This window comes from Rhinatrema bivittatum, chromosome 2 (genome assembly GCF_901001135.1).
Source record: "Rhinatrema bivittatum chromosome 2, aRhiBiv1.1, whole genome shotgun sequence".
In the NCBI taxonomy this organism is placed as follows: Eukaryota; Metazoa; Chordata; class Amphibia; order Gymnophiona; family Rhinatrematidae; genus Rhinatrema; species Rhinatrema bivittatum.
In genome coordinates this window covers 445,874,217-445,886,484 of record NC_042616.1, presented here as the reverse complement: position 1 = coordinate 445,886,484, position 12,268 = coordinate 445,874,217, and the positions used below count along the sequence as shown (strand labels likewise).

Here is a 12,268-nt window from a genome sequence, read left to right as displayed (position 1 = left end):
CCAGTCTGTGAACAGACTGGCATTGGTCAACTGACAGGTGACGAACAACAACCAGGCCAGAGGGGGTAAAGATTGAAGAACAAGCAGGGGTTCAAAGCCAGGCAAATCGAGATAATGTACATAGGCAAAGATCAAGACAGGCAACAGGCAAGGTCCAGTGAACAGGTAAGGGTCAAGACATGTGACAGGCAAGGATCCAAAGCTCAATGACTCAGGATACACAGATATAGAGACCCTGTTCCTCAGGCATTACCCAACAGAATGAGCAAACATGTGCAAGAAGAGCAATGACATCATCAGGGTGAGCCACAGGAAGTCCAGGATGCTGGGCCTATAAAACCAGGAAGTGAAGAGAGGCTAAAGCTAAGCAGAAAACAGAAAAGGGGCAGAGGCCAGAACCTATACCAGAATTCTCATAGAAGCAGACATCAACATTGGAGGCATGTTACACAGCATCTGGCTTATTGCTATTTCCAGCTCAGTTTTGTCTGTACATTTCTATGTATGCTTTATGGCCTGTTTATTCTGTATTTTCCCCAACAATTAATTGATCCTTGTGGGTAAATTTAGGTGTTAAATATGATCTGAATAAGATCTTGTATCCATTTTCTTAAATTGTTGATGCAATGCTATTAAATGATCTAAAAAATAGTTTTGCTGGTTGGCTCAAACTGGCCAGGGCTTTCTTTATTGAATATAGTGCCCTTAGGAGTTTTCTTGTAATGTCTTATAGCCAAGTTAACTGCCAGATACAGTTAATGCCAGATCAAGGTATGCATAGTCTAGGGGTGTGCTCTCACACTCTGGGGAAGTGAGCCTTAAAGAGGCTGTTAAGTTGATATAAGATAAGGCCTTAACAGGCTGTGGCTGACATACCACAGGAGTGGATCTTCTGCCTAAAAAATCACCTCCCCCTTGAGTTGAGCCTGCAGGTTCGGGCAGCCAGCAGGACTTACACATCTTGATCCGATGGAGACAACAGAGATAAGACAAGTGGGCGAAAGAAGCAAGGTAGGGGTCCAGTCTGGAGTCAATGCAGGTAGCAAGCAGAGGTGTAGTCCAGGTCCATTCAGCAGTCAAGGCAGGTGGCAAACAGAGGCGGAATCCAGGTCCATGCTGGGGACAAGGTAGGTGGCAAGCAGAGGCGTAGTCCAGGTCCATTCTGGGGTCAAGAGACAAGAAGACAGCCTGGGGAGAACTACCCACAGGAGCGAGGAGAAACTGAGAAGGATAAGCCAAAGAGGGAAGACTGGGAAACACAAAAGGAACAAGGAGCAAGGCAGAGGGAGAAGATGCAGGAACCAGGAACGAGTTGCAACCAGCTCTGCAAAAGCAGGAAACCTGTTGTGAAGGTGCCAGCCAGCTGAGCGCTCGAGGTTTAAACCCCCTGCTTGATGACATCATCAATGTGCACCGCAAGGAAGGTTCCTGCTGCGGGGCCTTCAAGGTTCAAGGTCAGCGCGCCTAGGGAGCAATGAGCAACAACGTCAGGAAGAGCAGGGTGTCCTGATGAGTGTGACTGACCACGGTGTGGCTATTGTGGCCAGGCAACCGTAACAGTGCTCTATTTTTGAGTTTAGAGAAAATTTGAAATTTGTGTTGGGAGATTTTTTGGCTTATTTCTGCTGGTAATGTGTGATCACATCTAATCCAATCCAACATAACCAACAACAACCAGAACACCAAACTTAACAACAATATAACATCATCATGGTCAAACTTTGATACCGCCTCCACTCTTGAAATACAAACTATTATAAATAAAATGAACCCCGCCAGCCATCCAATTGACAACATCCCAATAACAACCCTCAAAACAATTGAACCCACCATATCTAAAATCATCACCAAAATCGTCAATTCATCACTGACCGAAGGTAATTACCCCAAATGCCTCAAATCTGCTGTCATTAAACCAATCCTTAAAAAGAGCAACCTAGATCCTGAAATCCTTGCTAACTACTGCCCTATATCAAACCTATCATTCATAGCCAAAACCACTGAAAAAGTCGTTCACACTCAACTTGACAACTATCTCGAGACAAACAACATACTACCTCCAACCCAATATGGATTCAGAAAAAACCTAAACACAGAATCTCTCCTCATCTCCCTAAATGACATTATAATAAGAGGCTTTGACAAAGGTGAAAAATACCTGCTCATCCTCCTTGACCTTTCAGCCGCCTTCGACACAGTTAACCACAATATACCGTTGGAATGACTAACTCAAATCAGCTTAACTGACACCGCCTTACAATGGTTCTCTCTTCCTATTTATCTGACAGAACATACCAAGTTATAATCAATAACAACCCATCAAAATCATCAACCTCAACACTGGAGTCCCCCAAGGATCAGTGCTATCTGCCACCCTTTTCAACATATACCTTCTCCCCATTTGCCAACTACTAAAAGAATATGAAATCACACGCTTCATCTACGCTGACGACACTCAGCTTCTAATTCCCATACAAAATTTGATCGAAGACACCTACAAGAAAACCTCAGATCTACTTATTTCAATTAAACATCTCCTAAATTCCCTGAAACTCATAATCAATTTTGACAAAACTGAAATACTACTCATGGACAAAAAACCCAATCCAACCCAATCCAACTCCGCCACCCCTGCCAATACTAGACAAACAAATGAAATCTATACTCCCCACCACCCACACCAGGAACCTCGGAATTATCATCGATAAAGAACTTTCATTCAAGAACCACATATCAAATAAAACTAAAGAAGGATATCACAGACTCCTAACCCTAAGACATCTGAAACCATTTCTCAACCCTTATGATTTCAGAACTGTCCTTCAATTACTTATTTTCTCCACCTTCGCTTACTGCAACTCCTTACTAACTGGATTACCTTATTCAACCCTCAAACCACTCCAGATATTGCAGAACTCAGCTGCTAGAGTCCTAACAGGAAAAAAAAGAAATGAACACATAACGCCCATTTTGACATCACTTCATTGGCTCCCAATTAAAGCATGTATTACATACAAATCAATGACCATCATTCACAAAATTCTAAACAATGATCATCAAGGACTAAATACCTTAAACATAATCCCCCAGAATCTTCCAAGAAACCTACGCTCTAATAATTCAGGATACTTAAACATCCCCCCTATCAGAGATGCACATCTGGCAACAACAAGAGAGAGAGCCTTTTCCATTGCCTCCCCTAAACTGTGGAACTCCCTACCTAAAGAGATGAGAACCCAGCACAACCTAAAAACGTTCAAAAAAGACATAAAAACATTGTTTCGCAAATGCTTCACTGACCTTCATACTTCTGATCATCCCATCTCACAATTGAGCTCTCATCAAAAAACTTCAAAATAACTTCTCTCCAACCAGAACCTACATACCCTCCTCGTCCCACATAATAATAATTTCTGGACTTAAAATGTTTTACTCCTGTTTAATATCCACCTTGTTATACCTGTTGCACAGCTGTTAAGAAAAATGTTTGTTTGTAAACCGTTATGATGGCTCTTCCGAATGACGGTATATAAAACTCAACAAATAAATAAATAAATCTAGGGATATATGATTGATAGAAACTGAAAAGATGTCTTATTCTGTACATGCAAAATTCTATATTCAGAGAATGTGTATTTCTAAACGTCTATGGCCAGCACTAAAGTGGTGGGAGGAAATGGGGAGCATATAGAGGACAGGGGGAAAGCTAAAACGTGCCCACCCCTGCTAATCCATATCAATCTAAAGGAGTGGGTGGGGATGTTAGATCTTCTCCCTCATCCTCCTAGTGTGACTCTTTGCCCCCCCCCCCCCCCCGAGGAGCAGTTAGGGGGTGGGGGACCCAATCAGCGATTTTCACACTGGGCACCACAGCCCCGAAGAGAGAGGAAGCCTGTTGGGGCTGTGGTAGATTCCCATCCCACCACATCCCGAAGAACTTTCATGGTAATAAAACCATAAATATTTGCTCACAGCAACCCAATCCTTAGAGGGAACACTGCCTACCAAACTTCTAAGATCATCCCCAGGAGCTTCCTTCACCAAAGGAAATAAAGCTATCCAGCACCAGACATAGGGCCTTTCTCAGGAATAGCCCTCTCCATGTGGAACACATTACCCAAAATGCTACGTCAAAATGTAAACTCTCTCCTTTTTAGGAAGGTGAAACTTGGCTTTTTAGCCAAGCATTCAATGTTAAGAGTGACTGACTGCAACCCACTCACATCACTGTCTACAACCTGCCACATAGTCCTTTATTGACATCAGCAAAAACCCAAGACCACATGAACTACTTATTTTTTCCACTCTTTTCTAAATTGAGTCTATTTATGTCAATACCTGTTCTATAAATATGTATATAATTGTTTTATGAACATGTTACTCATCCAGTGTACAATGCATTTTATATACATTGTTATTCATATACCTACTGTACTAATCTGATCTGTCAATAGCTAAGGCCTAATGTACGCACACATCCATTACAATCTGTTAATTTAGCTGTACCTATGTCATGATTTACTCTCACATGTGCCATTTACGATATATGTGCCAGTAGTTTAATTTAGATTTATATTCTGCCTTTCATGACAAGGGGACAATCTATATCACTTCAAATCATTGTACACTGCCTTGGTGAAAGTTTACTGTAAAGAAATGTGGTTAATAAATATCATAATAATAATAATAATAATATCCCCTCTCTCCCTCTGCTTTTCAAGGGATTTTAGTGCAGACTACACCATTTGGCATACCTTCTCAGGACTGCCTTTGTCTACAACCTTTTGGATATACTACTCTGAATGAGATCTCACCAATAACCTGTACAGAGGTATCATCACCTCCTTTTTACTTCTTTTTCCTATGTACCTAAGTATTCCTGAAGGTCTCCACACTGGCCTGTTGCACGGTTCTCTTGCTACCTAGTGGTCATCAGATATGATTACTTTGAGATCTCTCTCTCCTGTCTGGTGGACAACAGTGACTCAGCCTCCATCTTTTACTGCTCTCTTGGATTGCTGAACCCTAAACGCGCGAGTCTACATTTTTCCATTAAATCAGTATTTTTTTTATCATAATTTTAAGAACATAAGATATGCCATACTGGGTCAGTTCAAAATACATGAAGCCCAGTGACTAGTTTGGGTTACAAGTACCCAGCAGGTCTCTGTGAGGGAGTGTACAGGAGACTCCCCCCCCCCAACTGCCTTAAGGGACCGGCCAGCTAGCTAGCCCAGTCTTTCATAAGTATCAGCCTCACAAGGGATTCTGGGTGAAGGGAGGCTCCCCTCACCATACTACAAGGAGTCAGGACCCAGAAGGGCTAGAGAGGCCTGGGGGAACAAGCAGGAACCCAGTTTATGCAAAGACCTGCTATGTTTAATCTCTGAATGCTACCAGAACTGCAAGATGATCAGTTTTTTCTCACTGTTAATAAATTTGCACCTAAGGAAACAGCCAGAGTCTGCCTCCTTATTCTTCTTGGCTGTTCCCTAAGCCACGACAGGCCACGTTACCACAATAACTGAGCTATTTATTATTTGCTCCCAAGGATAGATATGGCTTTCCCTAGTATAAATGGCTAATATTTTATTGTCTTTTCCTCCAGGAACTTATCCAGACCTCTTTTAAAGCCTGCTACGCCTTGATCACATCCTCTGGCAACAAGATTCAACAGTTTAATGGTGTGTTGAGTTTATGATTTTGTTTTAAATCTGCTGGTTGTTAGTTTCATAGTGTCCCCTTGTTTTATTTTTCAAAAGGGTAAATAACCATCCCCTGTTTACCCATTCCATCCCACTACTGATTTTATAAACTTTCTATCATGTCCCTCCCTCAGCCATCTCTTTTCCAAATTTAAAAGCCATAACCTGTGTAACTTCTCATCACAGGAGAGATGATCCATCCCCTTTATCACTTTTGTTGCACCTTTTCGAATTTTACTCACTTTAGAGATGGGTGGACGAGAATTACACACAATACACAAGATGCAATCACACCATGAATCACCCAGAGGCACTATGATATTTTCTATTTTATTCTCCATTCCTTTTTGGATCATTCCTAATAACATGTTATTTGCTTTTTCAATCTCCACTACACACTGGGCTGAGAACTTAAAAGTATTGTCTACAAGTACTCCAAGGTCCTTTTTCTGGTTGGTGACTCCTAATATGGAACCCAACATAATGTACTTGTAAATGTGATTATTTTTTCCAATATAAATCACTTTGCACTTTTCCACATTAAATGTATTCTGCCATTCAGAAAACCAATGACTTCTACATTTCCTCACAATTCACTGCTGTTTTAACAACTATGAATAATTTTGTCATCTGCAAATTTGACCATCTCACTTGTTCCACTTTCCAGACCATTTATGAATATGTTAAACAGCACAAGTCCCAGTACCGATTCCTGAGGTAATCCACTAATGTTCTTTCTCCATTTGGAAAATTGATCATTTAGTCCTACCCTGTTACCTGTCTTTTAACCAGCTACCAATCCACAATAGGACACTGCCACCTATCCCATGGCTTTTTAATTTCTTGAATCTATCATTTTGTCAAATACCTTCTGAAAATCCAAATGCACTATATCAACCAGCAAACTTTTAACTTACACCTTCAAAAACATCTAATAAATTTGTAAGGCCAGACTTCCATTTGCTAAAACTATGTCGACTCGTCCCCACATTAAGCCATATCTATTCATATGGGCAATAATTTTATTTTTAAGAATACCTTCTACTATTTTGCCTGACACAGGTCAGGCTCACTGGTCCATAGTTTTCCTGGATCATCCCTGGGCACTTTTTTTTTTTTTTTTTAAATCTGTGTCACATTGGCCATACTCCAGTCTGGTATTGATTGTTTTAAATGATAGGGTACATATTACTAGTAACAGATTCGCATTTTCACAGGATGGATACCATCTGGTCCTGTTACTTAAAGTTTATCAATTTGATCTGTATCGCAGCTTCCATTACTCCTGAACACTCCTTGAGCCTTCTTAGATAACCTTCTTTTTTATTATCTCTGTCTGGAGTGTCTACCCTGTTGTAGTTCTCTGCAAAATAGAGTATTAGTAGGGGGGGGGGGGCCTTCATTTTAAACCAATTTTTCACCCATATATTTCTGGATTTTTCAAAAGATGAAAATCAGTTTAAACCGATTTTCACCCTAATTTTGTGTCTTGTACAGCTGCAGAGGCAGCATTTCAGATCTCCTGCAGCCAGTGCAGGCAGAACAGCCTGCTGTATTCAAGTCTCTCCCTCCTATCCCTCCCCCAAGCAATAAAAATATACCTTAGACCTCCTCCCAACAGCAGCCAAACTCTCCCACAGGAGCCAAGAAGAGCCTTGTAGACTCAGTTCTGATGACCTCATCTCTGTGTGCCTGGGAAGCCACTGCTTGTGAAAGCTTTCCTGGCACATGGAGATGAGGTCACACAGAACTGAGGCTGTACAGCTCCTCTCGGCTCTTGTAGGAGAGTGTGGCCATTGGGAGAAGGGCTGCGCTGCTGGTTTAGCTCCGGGAAAGGGCTGAAACCAAAGCATTGGCCAGAGCCTGGTTTAATAGTCATCCACCCAAGCACTTATGAGCAGCAGTCCCCCACCAGAAGAAGTTTCTGGCAGGATCCCTGCCTCTCCGGCTCAGCTCAGACTTGGACGTGCAGTGTAAGGCTTCACTGCAGAGTGCAAGAACACGAGCATGCTGCCAAAAATGGAGGGAAGAGGAGGCTGGAGTCACCCCAGCCAGTACGAATGAATAATATTTGGGGAGAGGGATATTGAGGGGGAGAGGGATATTGAGGGGGAGAGAGAGAAGGGGAGGGGAAGGAGATTTTTGGAAAGCAGGGAGACAACAAAAGAGCAGGAGACTGGGAGAAAAAGAGGAAATACTGCAGAGAGAGGTAAAGGGATCAGGTTCACCTGAAGAATCATTTGAGGGGAGGTTATATAGATGAGTTGGGAGGGAATGGAACAGTGGGAGGTTTCTGTCCACTAAAATAAATTCCAATATTCCCCTGGAAAAATGATAAAACTTTTTTCCACAATTTTCTCCTATTTTTGTTCTTGTCAAAATAAACCCTGTTAAATTCCCAGGAAAAATTGAAATACCCCCCCCCTCTAAAATGAAGTCCCTAAGTATTAGGCAGACCTAATTAGAAGTGGATTTTTAAAAGGCTTAACCAACTGACTTTGGGAATTAGCTAGTTAAACCTCGGCCTTTAAACATTTTTCCTACTGAATGACTAAATTTAACCATCTAAAATTTACAAGGTGGCCTGATTCACTGAGTGTCTTTCCCATAGACCCAGAATGGGAGAAGCGCCTTACTGAATCAGGCCCTTAATGAAATATCTTATTACAAGTAACACTTCACTTCCTCCATGGAGACGGTCACCAACTCTGCTGGATAAGACGAGCCTCATACACCTTCTGATAGGCTTCACATTCTCTCATTCCCCTTCCCTCTGGCCCCTTGCTTCTCACCCGAGATCCTCTGAACAACTTCTCAGAGGCACTCACGGCATTTGTCGTTGCCTCTTCTTTCCTGGCTGGGACTAAATCCAGCAATCCCTCTCTATTGGCTCAAATACTAGGCACCAGGCACTTTCAGAATCTGCACCGTTAAACAAAACAGCACCCCTAACCGAGCCACCAAACCCCCCCAAAATCCTATTACTGCTCAAAACAAAAACAATAGTTTTATTCCTGGCCTGCATTTCTTGAAGTCAGTAGAATGCATTTGTTGGCACAGCAACTGATCTACATGGATGTAATGTTTAAGGATGATGGTGCCAGGTTCTAAGGATGATGAAGAGACTTGAAAGCGTTAGATGGGGATGAAGAGAGAGAAAATGTGTGTGTGGCTGGTTCTTTTTGGGGGCACTGATGGGGTGGGTAAGACTGGAATGTAGGCCTTTATCGGCTGAATGGACAAGTAGTAAAGGGAGTGGTTCAGAGAAAAAAAAAGGAGGTGGGATGGGGAGGGGGATAAGCACTAGACAAGGCAAAATGGAAGAAGTGAGGAGAGGCAAGACAGTATGGGGGAATAAGGGTGCAGAGACTGTATGGAGGAACTAGGGGACACAGAGTCTGGGGGAGAATCTAAGGGGAGGAGAAATGAGAGGGGAGAAGGTGAGCTGGAGCAGCTGTAAATGAGATGACAACAGAGACCAAATGTGAGCGGGAAGGTAGAGGAAGAGCAAGGGACAGAGAAATAAATATATTTTGGTTCCTCTGAAACCTAGATCTGTGAAGGGGGGGGGGGGGGCCCTTAGGGACCGGAGTTGAGAACCATGGACTTTGTCCATCACTGATTTCACAGTGAGGTGCTGCCCCACTTCCCACTCCTATCCCAGAATACCTTGTACCCAACGTCTCATTTTTGTCGAGAAGGGGCCTACTAACTGTTGTAGTGGTTTGGCCTTATTGATTATGTTGCATGCCTTTTACCATTTTATAACATCCTTCACTGGCACAACAATGTGTAAATTGATGCTGCCTCATGCAAGCAAAGAACTGTCCATTCTTTCGATCTCAGTAATCCTAATTCAAAAAGGCATTGCTCCATGTGAGAGTTTATTTTGGATGGACTGGGTTGGGAAGAGGGGCTTCTATATCAGAAACCATGATCAGGTTTTGCCAATGCAACCAAGTTAGGTGACACAAGTTTTTGATCTAGTCGTGATCCTAATTAACTGAATGGCTATCATTTGGTAACTTTACCAGTTACTGGGCTTGACTTCCCTTGAAGTGGTGCCATCACCAGCCTTCAGTAACTCTGCAGTCAGCGCCAAACACTGACTGGAATATATTATGCTGAACACCTGGCACAGGGGTGAGGACATAGTGAAGAAAGAAGACTTAAGTGAAAACTGAAGGGTTTCTGTTCTTATAACGTCACGGAAATCATGCACATACTCAAATAAGCTGTGGATGATGTGCTACTACTAATCATCTCGTTTAAAGTGCTACTAGACCTACAAAATGCTGATCATAGCTTTCTTCTTACTTGCTAAGTATATTTAATATTTACTGGAACTATCTGTTCGTGCACCATACAAATACAGACGCTTCCTCTACCCATAAGTCATTGCCAGCAGTGATGGGTTAAATTTGAACAGCCTGTGCAAAACTTCCACCGGCTTCTGACAGGTCACAATTCAGTTCATTCCTTGGTGGGCCAAACTGGGACCATCCATCTAAACCTGCTATATCAAAATAACATGCAACCAAAATATACATTCAAGAAAGTCAAAGGGGGGAAAAAAAAAAAAAACCCCTCACAAAACCAAATACTTCAGGAATGCAAGAGACTGTACCTTTCAGCTTGTGCAAGATCTTTTCTTTCAGGCATCTCAGCCTTTGGGCGACCGGTTCTATACCAAAGTGAGATAATCCAGGCAGAGCCACTGCTCAGGATCAGCACTTGTGTTGAGGGAAAAATAAAACTAAAGCTAGCAGCAGGTGCTGCTTCGTGTGGCCCGGGAGACGGGCGCTCTGTGCCGGCACAGCCTTGTGTTTACAAACCTTCTCCAGGCGTCTGTTTGCCTTGAATGAAGCTCACGCAGCGTGTTATGATCGAGCAATGCTATAAATAAATTTGGGGGGGGGGGGGAGAAAGGTCAGAGCTTACTCCAGCAGCATGCCCTTACAAACATCTCGACGAGCAGCCGGGACACTGCTCTGCTTGCAGCTGCCAAGCATTCTTCTGCTGCCGTGTGGAGGAGGCAACACCCAGCCCCCTCCGTCGTTCCCGCCTCCGGCAGTCGTGACTCGCCATTTCACTTTCTGTCTGCCTACTGCCAGGCCAGGCCAGGCCAGGCCCACAGGTACACCACCCTTCTCCACAGAGCCAGCCAGCAGCTTCCCTGTGGTAGAGCAGATAGGGCTCGATGTCCTAAGCATTTTCCTCATAGACACAAAATGGAAAGAAAAACCTTCAGAACAGGCAACCCCAGCAGGGTACCAGCCTGTCATCGTGTGTACTGCCTCAAGCACAGACTTGACGCACGTAAATGCACGCTTACTTTGCTCTGCATCTCCAGGAAATGATGCAACTGCTCCTTGGTTCTTGAATGAATGTAAATGGGATAACCTACAGTGATGTCACAGGGTGCCCAGGGAGGATTCATGCAGGCTTTAATGTGGGTGGCTTGCGGAAGTCTGTTCTAGTCTATATATACATACACCTGTGCAATGCTGCCAGGGAGAGCGTTATTAGGACAAAAGCAATAAATCTGACAAAGTAAACCTGACAGAAGGTACTTACACAAATCTGGGATTTATAAAGGCTTTATAGAAATGCATTTATTTAAACAGAATGGGCTTGGGGTTTTTTTGGGGTTTTTTTTTTTTACTTAAGAACAATTTCCAGCCCCAAAACACTGATCCACTACTCTGTGGAGTTGAAAATGTAAAGCTATGCTTAATGGAGGCTAATGCTGTAGTCTTAAAGCAACTCTGCTGGCAAAAGAAAGGGCCATTTAGTAACATCATGCAAATAGGTGCATAAATTACCTCAATTTCCAAAGCATACTTAATGCGCATAAATCCACTTTGAAAATCGCCCTAGCAAAAACTACGCGCACAAACACAGCTAGCAGAGATGCTTTAAGACTACAGTATCAGCCTCTATTAAGCAAAGCTGTACACATGTACCGGTACTTTTTAAAAGCAAAAAGAATAGGCATTAAGTGCCAACTTCAGGCATCCTCCAGACCCTATACATAGGCGCACACTTTCTGCGGCAACGCTGGACCCGTCCATGGCTGACCACCTTTGCAAAAGGGAAACCCTACATTGGGCTCATGTGGAACTGCCATTAAGGAAATTGTCCTCAAAAAACGGCAAGGGAGGGAAGAGACTAGAGAGAGGGAATAAAATCAGCAGGCAGCTGCAGTTGAGGCAAGCAGTCCTTATCCACTGACATACCCCACCGCTTGTACTGTGAATCAACACATCAGTGGAGCTTCTGGGCCAAGCCTCATCGGAACCACGGGCAGCCAAAACAGTGATCCATGCAAAAGTATGCATACAGCAGGAAGAGAAGAGCGAGAACTCAGGGACAGGCAGCTTTAATATCATAAGCGCCTCACATGTTGTGGAAAAAAAAAAGTGTAAAAATATAACACACACAATCCATAATGAGAATAGGGTAAAGAGAACTGCGAACTCAGCCTAGGAACGAGCCAGGTGATGTTCTCTGCTCCAGGTGGTACTGACGCTTTATGCACAGGACACTGCGCAATGCCCTCC

General features: G+C 43.1%; 1 protein-coding gene across 2 annotated transcripts in view; it reads right to left on the bottom strand.

Moving 5' to 3' along the window:
* RETREG1 (reticulophagy regulator 1) overlaps nt 1-12,268 on the bottom strand; it is a 302,227-nt gene that overhangs the window by 104,617 nt on the left and 185,342 nt on the right. Inside the window, exon 1 of one of the 2 annotated variants that reach the window (XM_029590333.1) lies at nt 10,333-10,616. The exons of the other annotated variant lie outside the window; for it this stretch is intronic. Within the exon in view, the coding sequence (XP_029446193.1) occupies nt 10,333-10,367 (35 nt within the window). The 5' untranslated portion in view covers nt 10,368-10,616. Of the gene's footprint in view, nt 1-10,332; nt 10,617-12,268 lie in introns of those variants that run through there. 2 annotated transcript variants of the gene reach the window in all.